Source organism: Lynx rufus, unplaced genomic scaffold (assembly GCF_022079265.1).
Source record: "Lynx rufus isolate CCGP_SWC_20201006 ecotype Redwood Valley unplaced genomic scaffold, mLynRuf1.p SCAF_10, whole genome shotgun sequence".
Lineage (NCBI taxonomy): Eukaryota > Metazoa > Chordata > Mammalia > Carnivora > Felidae > Lynx > Lynx rufus.
In genome coordinates, this window is record NW_025814824.1 from 81,996,496 (window position 1) to 82,008,614 (window position 12,119).

The 12,119-nt window shown below is 40.8% G+C and overlaps 1 protein-coding gene across 1 annotated transcript; it reads left to right on the forward strand.

Moving 5' to 3' along the window:
* Window positions 1-10,866: 10,866 nt before the first annotated feature.
* On the forward strand, window positions 10,867-11,796 carry LOC124526763 (olfactory receptor 1L6-like). The gene has a single exon (XM_047099912.1). The coding sequence runs from the start codon at window positions 10,867-10,869 to the stop codon at window positions 11,794-11,796; it is 930 nt and encodes a 309-aa protein (XP_046955868.1).
* The last annotated feature ends 323 nt before the right edge of the window (window positions 11,797-12,119 follow it).

The window sequence follows — 12,119 nt, forward strand, 5'->3', positions numbered from 1 at the left end:
AAGGAAGCCTGGAGCAGCCAGTCCTGAAAATCCAGGAGAAGGAGAATGTTTACAATGTGGAGGAACCCAGTCCCCACCATCACAGGGTACAAGGAAAAGAATAAGACTAGAACAACCCCAGGGACCTGAACAAGTCCCAGTGCTGCTTAAAGATGGATAGGGTGGTCTGGGCAGAAGTGAGCTTTCCACCACAGGAGGTGTACCAACAAATGATGGATGATATGGGAGAAGATTAATTGTTGTTGAAAGAGTGACCAGTGATATTTAAGATCCCATCCAATATGAATGCTTACTACTCTAGCCTAGAACAAGGGCTGATTATGCTGAGATTCACTAACAGAAAAAAAGAACCATAATACGTAGCCTGTTCATAGTCTCCCTGTTACTAGACCTTCCTAAGAATACCTCTTGCCTGAATCGTCACCCATTACCTGTCACCTCTAAATACTTTATCTGCCCTGATGGCCTCCCATTAGCACACCCCATATGTCCACTCAGCATGGACTCTGCTCAAGTGTGTATCTCCTCTGTCTAGATCCATCTTTCTACTAATCTCTGAGTTTCTCACAAAGTTCTCTGTATAATTTAGACTCATATTTGGCTGAAAGTAATGGAAAATGTTACCACAATGGTTTAATCAATTGGGAAGGGGGTGTTTATATCCTACCTATCCCCTAAGATATCAGAAGAGATGGTTGCTTGCATTAGGTCCATGCCTCTGTGATGTCAGAGATGCTATGTGTCTCAATCTCTTGACTCTTCTTATGATGGCTGCTTCAGCTCCAACTAAAAGAGTTAAAGGAAGTAAAAGAGAGAGAGACAGAGAAAGAAGAGAGTGAGAAACACAGGGAAGGGATAGCAATATACGACTTATGTTTACATCTTTTCATTGACCAAGACTATGTTGGGGGCCTCCTCCAGCTGAGATAGTGGCTGAAAATCTAATGTATAACTTTAACAGCCTGCATTCTAAAGGTAGGAAAGGAGAAGGGGATTGGATCAGGTACTGGGTGAACCAACCTATGGTGTCTGCTTCACCCCACTCTGATGTGTCCTGTCCTCAACGAGTTGGTAATATATCGGGTAAAACGAAACGAACACAAATAAAAGCATACCAGATTGAAAGGGAGTCCCCCCAGTGTGACTGTGGAAAGGCCAGCACTACACGAATCAAAGGAAGTACCAAATGAGTCATATTTAAAGATGAGCAAATATGGTAAGCTTTCACAGCAGAGGAAGGCTAGACTTGGAAGACAAAATTTTTCAGGCAAGCAAAGATGGTGAGCCTCAGTAAATCAGTGATGTCAAGGAAATGGCACGTGCAGATCCACATGGCAATTAGGTGCTAAGAATGGCAAGAAGCCAAGGATGGCTATGGCCTCAGGAAGTACTGATAGGTGATGAAAACTAGAAAAAGGACCTGTCCATGGAATGCTATGAATGGCAAGCAAAGGAATTTTAATTATTTTCAATAAATATAGTAAACCTAACATTCCAGCCTCATCTCTGATCACTCCTACATATTCACTCTAAATTTGAGTAACATGGCTATTTTCAGATCTCCAGACATGGTATGTCTGCCCATGAGGTGGTCCCTCTGCCTTCAGTGTCCTTCTACCATGACTCTCTGGCCATCTTTTACCTAAACTTTCAAGAAACAGCTCAAGTGTCATTTATACTCTAAATGATTTTCTCAACCCATCCCTAATCCCCAGCCTCACCCAACCATGAATTCAATGCTCATTTTTCCATACTCCTAAGACTCCTACATACTGCTATTGTATAAGATTGATCACTCCATGTAATTACGCTACTACAGGTCACTCTCCCTTCTAGAGTATATGAGTAAGGACTTACTTGGTGTGATTGACTCCTTTATTTCTAGCATCTAATATAGTACTGAATGAATAAATGAACGGAAAGTTTTAATCAAGGGAGCAACATAACTGAAGGCAAAGCCACATTCAGAGTATTTTCTGGCTTTCTCATTCTGAGAAGCTGATGATACAATGGCTGCATTACATCAGATATGGTAGGAGTATCTTTAAGTCTCTGTTTGCTGTTCCTGGGCATGATGTACTCACCTAAAGTCTTAAAACACTTTATAAATATAATTGTTTTTGGTAGCACAGCAGTAAGAGTGTATTCTTGCTTGGAATAACTTTTTAAATTTTTCACAAAGATTATAAAAAGAAATACCCTGCTGATATATTATTTGTTACTTTAGCCAATGGTTTTGAATGCCTGCTATGGGCCAGAGTCTGTGCTAGATGTCAAGGGGACACATCAGTGAAGTAAAAAGTAGACATGACCCTACCCTCAATGAGCCATTCCTCCAATGGAGCAAGAGCTTGCTCAGCATTATCAGAATAGGGGGAAAGCAGATAAATTTGTAGAACATCTGAAGATGGCCTAGCACCATGGAGGAGAAAATAAGAGGGAGCCATCAAAGACATTCCTAGGTGTAGTCTCCACATAACAAAGTAGAGTAAGTGTGAAATATAGGACTGAGACAACCCTGAATTTGAAGTTAGCTGCAGCACTTTCTAGTTATGTGAATTTGGGCAAGTTTTTGTTTTATTTTTTGAATATTTATTTATCTTTGAGAGACAGAAACACATATCGTGAGTGGGGAAGGGATGGAGAGAGCCAGAGACACAGAATCCAAAGTAGGATTCAGGCTCTGAGCTGTCAGCACAGAGCCTGACACGGGGCTTGAACCACAAGCTGTGAGCTCATGACCTGAGCTGAAGTTGGAAGTTCCACCAACTGAGCCACACAGATGCCCCTAGGCAAGTTTTTTTTAATAGTTTCCTTTTTTAATGTTTTTATTTATTTTTGAGACAGAAAAAGACAGAGCATGAGCAAGGGAGGGGCAGAGAGAGAGGGAGACACAGAATCTGAAGCAGGATCCAGGCTCTGAGCTGTCAGAACAGAGCCCGACATGGGGCTCGAACTTACGGACTGTGAGATCATGACCTGAGCCGAGGTCGGACGCTCAACCAACTGAGCCACCCAGGCATCCCCTTAGGCAAGTTTCTTAATAAGACTGAGCCTCATTTCCCTCATCTGCAAAAACAAGAACACTGTACTTGAAGAGTGATATATAAAAATGTCACATAAGCATTTGATAAATGGTTATTATTATATGAACATATTCTTAAGTTTATTTCATTCTCCAGGCAACCTGCCCTGCCATACAGGTACTAAAATTTAGATGACAAGCCTAAAATTTAGAGATGCTAATCAAATCACAACTACTCATTGTGAGTGAAGAGAATCTTTACCCTTAGGATCCTTTCCATGGCACCACACATCACTCCCCAACACCCCAGGAACAGCCTCAGGTCCAAGCCTTCTCTATTTACCTACCTCCATCTCCTTCAAAATCACAATGGTAACAAACTAATTATCCGAGATTCAAAGAAACTTGCCACCCTGGAATGCAGAGATTCCTCAGTCTCTACTGTTCTCCCCAAGGCTCCCCTCTTAATGAGCTCTCCAGGGGCGGTTGATGGAAATACCATCTGCCTCCTTGGGATGATTCATGTGAAAGGCAATCACCTCCTTCCAGGTCTTCACCCTTCCTCATCATTTGAGTAAATCTTCAGAGACCAGTGATGGTAGCTGGGCATGAGAGAAAGCCTTGGGTTCCAGACGGCTGAGGCTACATTGAAAGATTACTTCTCTAAAGGAAGAGAAGTGTCTGAGATGACAATCACACACACAAGAGTCAGAGGGTAGTGAGCCCTGTCTGCTCCCACACCAAGTCTGGATCTTTTCTTCCTCACTTGATACGAGAGTTCTATCTCCCCAGCCCCCATGTTCTCCCTAATCACCAAGGCCAGTGAGGCTGAGGAGAAGATGCCTGGATTCTCGAATGACCACCCTGGAGGTCACGATCCCTTTTCTGAGTAAGTAGCTGTTATCATCTACCCATTGTTACACCCAAGTCCTATAAACCCTGGAGCATTAGAAACTAAGAAGTCATGTTGTAAATCATCCCCTTTTCCAAGGACAAAATCTGAGGCTCAGATTCAGCATAGCTGAAACCACAAACCAAGTCATATATCCATGCTTCTAATGCCATGGTCTCCACAGCCCTCTGTTTCTCCTTCTCCATTTATATAATACAGGAAGGATTTGTTATTCTAGTGGGTCAGACCCCAAGGAAAGAAGTTCTGCACTAGGAATGAAACAGATGTAGTTGCCCTGATCCTGACGGGGAGACCTAGTCTGGCCCCTGGTTGTCCCAAAAGCCAGGCCTGCTGAGGAAGCCTCCAGATACTATGGCCTCACCCTGACCTCTGAACATCTTCAGAACAACCTAAGTCATGAGCTGACACATGTGAGTGGTAAGAGGAGACTGTGGTACTGGGTAAAAAATTGGGCCTCAAGTTTTCCCTATATAAAATGGGTACCATGATTTCATCCTCATGTTCATAATATTTCTTATGGAGTAATTCATTCTGTAAAACACATTGATAGCAGAATTGCTCTAATTAAAGAGAAAGAGACCCAAAGTACCTCTCATTCAGCCTTCCCCTCAGCTTCCTGATCCCTCTCGGGGTGGCCCCTGAGTCCCCAGGGGAGCAGTTTGGAAACTTATGAAATGGATAAATTTTAAGATCACTTCCATCTCCAACAACTTAGAATTGTACAAATGTCTCACTGTAATTTACATTCTAAAAGGAAATACTTGACCATTACACAGGGAGCTTTAGCCATGCCAGCCAGAAGCTTTGAAAGGTGACTGTAGATGGTGGGATGACTTAATACCAAGTCTTGCTGGGTAAGGATTGGAAGGAACTGGGGGAATTTCACCCAGAGAACAAACCTGGGGACATGGGCATTGTTTTCAAACATCAGAATGGCTATCATGGTATCTGATTCTTCTGTATTCCCAATGCTTGGGTTGTTTCCTGGCACTTGGTGAAACTTTGTCAAGTGAATCATAAATCAATCCATCAACCCATGAAAGGAAAGCATACCTAACATCACTAGCAAAGAGAAAGCCAGCTAACAGGATGCTGGTACTGGGGGGCTTAGTAGAATGCTTGGCTTTTGCATTTCAATCCAAGATAAATGGGCTTCTCCAATTTTGACTGCAAAGGGACAGGGGCACATTTTAGGAGACAGTGGGCTCCATTTACTGGCAATATTTTAGTGGGATGACCTGGCATCTGTGTTCCTGATGGGTTCATGCTCTGACAAATAGAAAGGAAGATAAATCTCTGAGTTTTATTTAAGACTTGATATTCTTTTTCTTATTCATAGACTTCAGATGCAAAGGGTTGAATTAATCACATACCCCAGTTCATGGCATATTGCCAACTCTGGACCCTTTTTTCTCTTACTTGTTTGCTTCCTCACCCACTCCCCACTACTGTTCCTCCCCCGTTCTAATATGCTTAACATTCAACTTTGTGTATGGATATCCTTGTTGTTTTTTGCATTTTTAAGTTATTTTTAAGGTGTACAATGTGACCTATTGATATGCATACGTTATGAAATATTACCATTTGTGTTGCATTTTTAATTTATATAAAACATCTTGTGTCATAGATCTCATTCATTCCCTTACTTTCTCACTCAGATTATGTTTTTAAAATCTATCAAAGTTGCTGTAATTCTAATCAGTTGTTTCTAGACAGCTGCACTGTACCCATGGCGGGCGCCTATCACATTTACCAGCCCAGTGAGGGACACCGAGGTTGCCACAAACTCCCCATCACTGCAACTGACACTGTGGAAACATCCTCATCCAGAAGCTTCTATTTGCCTGTGTACCAATGTCTCTGGGCTTTCCGTCTAGCAGCAGGGTTGTAAGCTCATGGGATATTCATTAACTTGACTGAATCATGCCAGTTTGTTCTGTAGAGTCTTGCACCAGTTTTATTTTCCAACCAGCAGTGTCCAAAGGATCCCTATATTGCCACATCCCCTTGCAAGAGTTGACCTTATTCTCCTTTCTAATGTTTGCCAAGCTAACAAATGTCAAGTGAAATCTCATGGTTTATTTTGTCATTTCTCTGATAAGCAATGGATTTGAGCATTTCTTCATAGGCTTATTAGCCTTTTGGCTTTCTTGCTCATTTTTGTACTGGGATTCATATATTTCTCTTTCTGATGTGAAAGTGATCATTGCATATTCTACATACTAGTATCTCACCTGTTATACTTGCAAATATCATCTCCTAGCCTTTCATATGTCTGTTAGCTTCATTCATACTTATGTAAACAATTTACTTTTGCCCTTTTTTTGAGTGTCTTATTTAAGAAGTTCTTTCCCCTCTAGCTCATAGATATTCTCCTAGTCTTTTCCTATTAACTTTATAGATTTACATGTTACCACAGATAAGCTCATAATACACCTGATTCCACCTTTATATATGATATTAGATAACAATTCTTTCTGATATCTTTCAATATAAAGAGTCGATTTTCCCAATATTTCCAAACATTCCATCCTTTCCCCCATTGGTTTTTAGTACCATCATTTTCCTGTATTAAGTTCTTGTATAAATATAGGTCTCTCTCTGAGCTACTTAGTTTTTTCCATTGGTCTTTTATCTGTTCTTGCACCCAAACCATGCTGTCTTTATTATTATGAACTTTTATTATTCTTAATCTCTATTAAGACAAATGCCATCTTTTTACTTTTTATTTTCAAGTTTGACTTAGCTATTTCCTGATCTTTATTATTATTTGTAAATTTGAGAATAAAGTTATCAATGACTTCAAAAAATCCAACAGATATTTTGATTAAGATTGAATTAAACTTATAGATTAATGTGGGAAATAACATCTTTGTAATATTATTTATTCCATCCAAGAAGATGGATTTCTCTCCATTCATTTTAATTATCCATATGCCCTTTATTAGACTTTGCTTCTACATAGCCATTTTGTGTATTCTTAGATAAATTAATTCCTAGAGATTTAGAGTCTGTACTGTGACAGTGGATAGCATCTCATTTATTACTACATATTCTGGTTATTTCTAGTCCATTCTCTTGGTTATTTCTTTCTATTCTAGAGAGATGCTATTGATTTTTTAGGTTGATCATGTTTCCAGCACCCCTGCTGAACTTACTTATTGGTTCTAATGTTTTATTAAGTGGATTCTATTCTTTTTTTCCAAGGAGATGAGCCTATCTTCTTTAAATAATGAAAGGTTTATTTTTTTCCTTCTTTTCCTTTCACATTTTTCTTTTCTTACAGCATTAGGCAGCATTTCTAATACTATGTTAAATATTTGTGGAGATAATGGATATCCTAATCTTGTTTCTCATTTTAAAATAATGCATCTAAGGTTTATCTATTTAGTGTGAGATATGCTGTAGGACTTGGGTATAGATAGCTTCCACCAAATTAAGAATATCCCCTCCTGTTCCTAGTTTTCTAACAGAGATCACTGTAGACAGATGTTGAACCTTGCAAATGATTGTTCTGTTTCAATGAAAATTACCATGTAATATTATTCTCCTTTATTTTATTAATGTGGAGAAGTATATTGATGGAGTTTTCTGAAATCTGCATTACTGGGACAAATTCTACTTGTTCATGATGTAATATTTTCAGTGCTATGTTGGGTTCATTTAACTATTGCTTTATTTAAGATTCTGCATCTATGTACATAAACAAAATGGGCCTATAATTTTATTTTCTTCTCTTGTTTTTCTTCTGGTTTTGGACTCAGTATCATACTGAACTTACAAAATGGGCTGGAACGTTCCCCTTCTACCCTCTGTGTATTATTTTCTGGAACAACTTGCATAAAATCGAATTAGCTATTTCAAAAATTTGGTAGAATTTACCTTAAAGCCATTGGAGCCTGAGATTTTTTGAGAGGGAAGATTCTTGACTACCACTTATAATTTTTTTATAATTGATTAGTCTATTCAGATAATTCCTATAGATTTTGTATGTTTCTGGGAATTTATCCATTTCATTTAACCTTTTCATAAAATTTTCAATTTCTTAAGACTTATGATTTTATCTCTCATGCCTGAAATAACTTCTCCTTTCTTGACTATTTTTTCATGCATTCTTTTTTTCCATGATTAATCTTGCCAAGGGGTCTATATCGTTGATATTTCATAGGATCTGTGTATTAGTTTCCTAGGGTTGCTGTAACAAATTACCACAAACTTGGTGGCTTAAAACAACAGAAATGTGTTCTTTCACAGTTATGGAAACCAGAAATCCATAACCTTAAAATAAAGAGATCCTCCTGAATTACCCAAATAAGCCCAGTGTAAGCATGGGGTCCTTCAATGTGGAAGAGTGGGGCAGAAGAGAACCAGAGAGGTGGCAACACAAGGACTCACCCATCATTGCTGGCATTGAAGGCAGAGTGAGGGAGTCACTCATCAGGTGATGTGGGCAGTTTCTAGAAGCTGGAAAAGGCAAGGAACTAGATTCTTCTGTGGAGCCTCCAGGATGGAATACAGCCTTGTTGACATCTTGACTTTTCAGACTTCTGTCCTACAGAACTGTAAAATAAAATTTGGTGTTGTTTTAAGCTACTACGTTAATGGTAATTTGTTATAGCAGGCATAGAAAATTAACACACATTCCAATAAGAATTATCCTAAAGAATAGAAAATCCTTGAGGACTTTTGTTCCTTTACCTCTTTTCCTGGGAAAGACCACTTTGTCCTAGGTCTGTACCCTGTCACTCTGCTGTCCCCTCTAGCTTAACACGTAGCTTAGCACTCCTTCCAGTGACCACTCTATTCCCCTCCTCAAATACACTAGCCTGGCTTACCGTAGATTGCATCTACTACCCTTACCCTCTGCCTGACTTCCTCCAAATTGCATCTATTATTTTTCAGTTGTACACAATTAAGTATGGAATACTAACAAGAAATAGTATTATTAGTATAAGCAACACTTACACAGAAATTGTAGTTCTCAAACACTTTTCAGTGAATTCACTCCAGTGAATTTTTCCCATTGACTTTCCTAGGAGTCTAGTCTCCCAGTTACTAATGTAAAACCCACAGCCTTATAAGGGATGGTCAGGGATAACATTTCTGTGAGCCAGTAATTGTGAGCCAGGTGGAAACCAGTAAGAAGCAAAACAAACTTGGACCCTGCCTAGGTAGCACTTTCACCACAGACCTGTCTACATGTTGTCCATGCCTTAAAGAACCCTTGCCTAGTGGAAAGATCCAATTTGGGCCTTCCGAGCACCAAGTATCTCAGAGAGGAGGGAAATACTTCAGAAAACAATGCTGCTGTGTGCATGCACTTGTTCAAAGGTTAAAAGAGAAACAAAAGCCTGAGTTCTCCTAAGCAGGGCCATGAATTTCATTCAAGATCACTAAGCATTAAAAAAGATTTGTTTCTGATTGTCAAAAGTACCAGAAAGATGATGAAGACACAAAGGAGTACAGGATGTGGACTTCTCTCATTCAAACTGTATCCCTAACTGTACCCTCCCTTACCTAACATTATTTGACCACTACTTATAGGCTCTCTTTTCTGCTCTTTTCTCTAAAAACAATCCTGTCCTAAGGCGGGGTGGGCATATGGAGTGCATGGCTCTGTGACTCAGCATCTCACTGTCAACCAAGGTGGCTGCTGGCTGGTTCTAATTCTATGCCCAAATGGCTTCTTGTTGTGTCCTACTTCAAATGAAACCCCACCTTGGTAGATAGATTACTAGTGCCTCAACTCTTGCCACACTGGAGCCTTGGCTTATTCTCCTTGGCTCTTGCCTTTGGGGGGACAAAGAACACATTCTGAAACTTGACACCTTTCTGTGCATACCTCCCAGTATTCTTTTGCCAAAATACTGCATTTTCCCACATTTCTGTTGCCCACTCTCTCATCCCTTAGAGTCTTCTTGTCCGTAAGAGCACTCACCATTTAGCTCCTCTGTGTCTTCCTTGATGCCACCCACCTCCCTAAGCCACTAAGCTCAATGATGGGTAACTGAACTTCCTCTGCCAGAGTCAGTTCTCCAACTTCTCCCTTACCCTTGACAATTCCACACCTTGACACACATGTCAAATTTCCAGGTCCCAGCCATTCCTAGTCTGACCTTCTTGCCCATAATTAAACTCTCAAATGCATTCCAAAACCACTTTTTTTCAAGAGGGGCTGGGTCCAAGAATGCAATCTCTACAGTATTTATGTGATTTCTATAGGGAGAATTTAGGTTACCCTCCTTTTCTTATATAGGGGGAGCAGAAAGAGAGAAATCCAGGCCAGAAGCACCAGGTGTAAGCAACTAGGGGCTGGCAGCTGATCAAAAACTGAGGCCAGACAGAGCAAAAGGATGTATCTTAGATACAACTTGGGAAATGAAGCAAAATGATTACCTTCTGAACAATTTTCCAAGTATCTTTACCACATATTGTCAGAATAGCCCAAGAACATGAGTATTACAAGTTTTGTCTTTGGATCAAAAAAAAGAGATGAAGTACTTTTTTCAAGTTCACAAAATTAGTCAGGTGCAAAGTTGGAATTGAAATCAAGGTAGCCAGAGGCACCTGAGTGGCCAGCCAACTCTTGATTTTGGCTCAGGTCATGATCTCACAGTCATGAGATCGAGCCCCATGTTAGGCTCTATGCTGGGTGTTGAATCTGCTAAAGATTTTCTCCCTCCCTCTGCCACTGTGCTCTCTCTCTCAAAAAAATAAAAATAAAAATGAAATGAAATCAAGAGAGCCAACACCAATTCTATGAAGTTATGGAGTTCTATCATAGAATACATGATGGGCTGCATGATGACTCTCCTTCTGCAGCACACAAGCTGGAACAAGTTTTAAGATGTCCCCTCTACCAGACTGAAGACCCCAAGCCAGGACACACACCTAACATTCCTTCATATTTTTTATTTACAGGAAATCAATGCTGAGGGGAAACCAGAGCCATATTCCTGAATTCCTCCTTCTGGGACTGACCAGTGACCCCAAATATCAGGAGTGGCTCTTTACCAGCTTCCTAGTCATGTATCTGGTCAACGTGGCTGGCAACTCAGTCATCATTGCAGCCATCCGGGGGGACACCCGCCTCCACACCCCCATGTACTTCTTCCTCTCCAATCTGTCCCTGGTGGATGTCTGCTTTACAACCGTCATCGTGCCACGGATGCTGGCAAACATGTTGAGCAAGACCAAGAAGATCCCCTTTGCCCAATGCCTCACACAGATGTATTTCTTTGTGGCCTTTGGGATCACTGACAGCTTCCTCCTGGCTGCCATGGCTATTGACCGCTACATGGCCATCTGTAACCCACTGCATTACACCACGACCATGAACCCCCAACGCTGTCTCCTGCTGGTGACGGTGTCCTGGGTGCTGTCCCACCTTCACTCACTCACCCACACGATTCTCATGGCCCGCCTCTCCTTCTGTGGGCCCAACGTCATCCACCACTTCTTCTGTGACGTCCAGCCACTGCTGACACTCTCCTGCTCTGACACCTCTGTCAATGAGCTTTTGGCCTTCACAGAGGGCTCCTTGGTGATCATGAGTCCCTTCATCTTGATCATTGTCTCTTACATCCACATCACCTGTGCTGTTCTGAGGGTCCCTTCTCGAGGAGGCAGGCACAAGGTCTTCTCCACCTGTGGGTCTCACCTCACAGTTGTGGCACTCTTCTATGGGACCATAATATTCGTGTACATTCGCCCCTCATCCACCTACTCAGTGACAAAGGATCGTGTGATCACTGTCATCTACACAGTGGTTACCCCCATGCTGAATCCTTTTATTTATAGTCTTAGGAATAAGGACATGAAGCAGGCCTTGAAAAAGCTGATCAGGAGAGTAGAATAGCAAAACCCATATATGGTACTTCTCAGCATTCATTCATTCAATAAGAACCCATGAAACACCTGCTATGTGCCAGGAACTGTACTTAATGATTAAAATATTGCAAAGATACCTCAATCATAGCTCTGTCTTCAAAGTTAATCACAGTCCAGTGAGGGGGAATGAGACAATTACACTAGAAGGTTATTATACTTCTTGGTAAAAATAATATGAGACACAGATATTGATGCCTTACTGTATTAGACACATAGTTTGCTTTTTTCTCTTGCGGTCTCTGTCTCATGTTTGTCACAGATGTGACCAATGTTGTGTAAAATATCCTGATG

Coding starts and splice junctions, on each gene's coding strand:
- LOC124526763 (XM_047099912.1), top strand. CDS start 10,867: ATGCTGAGGGGAAACCAGAGCCATATTCCTGAATTCCTCCTTCTGGGA.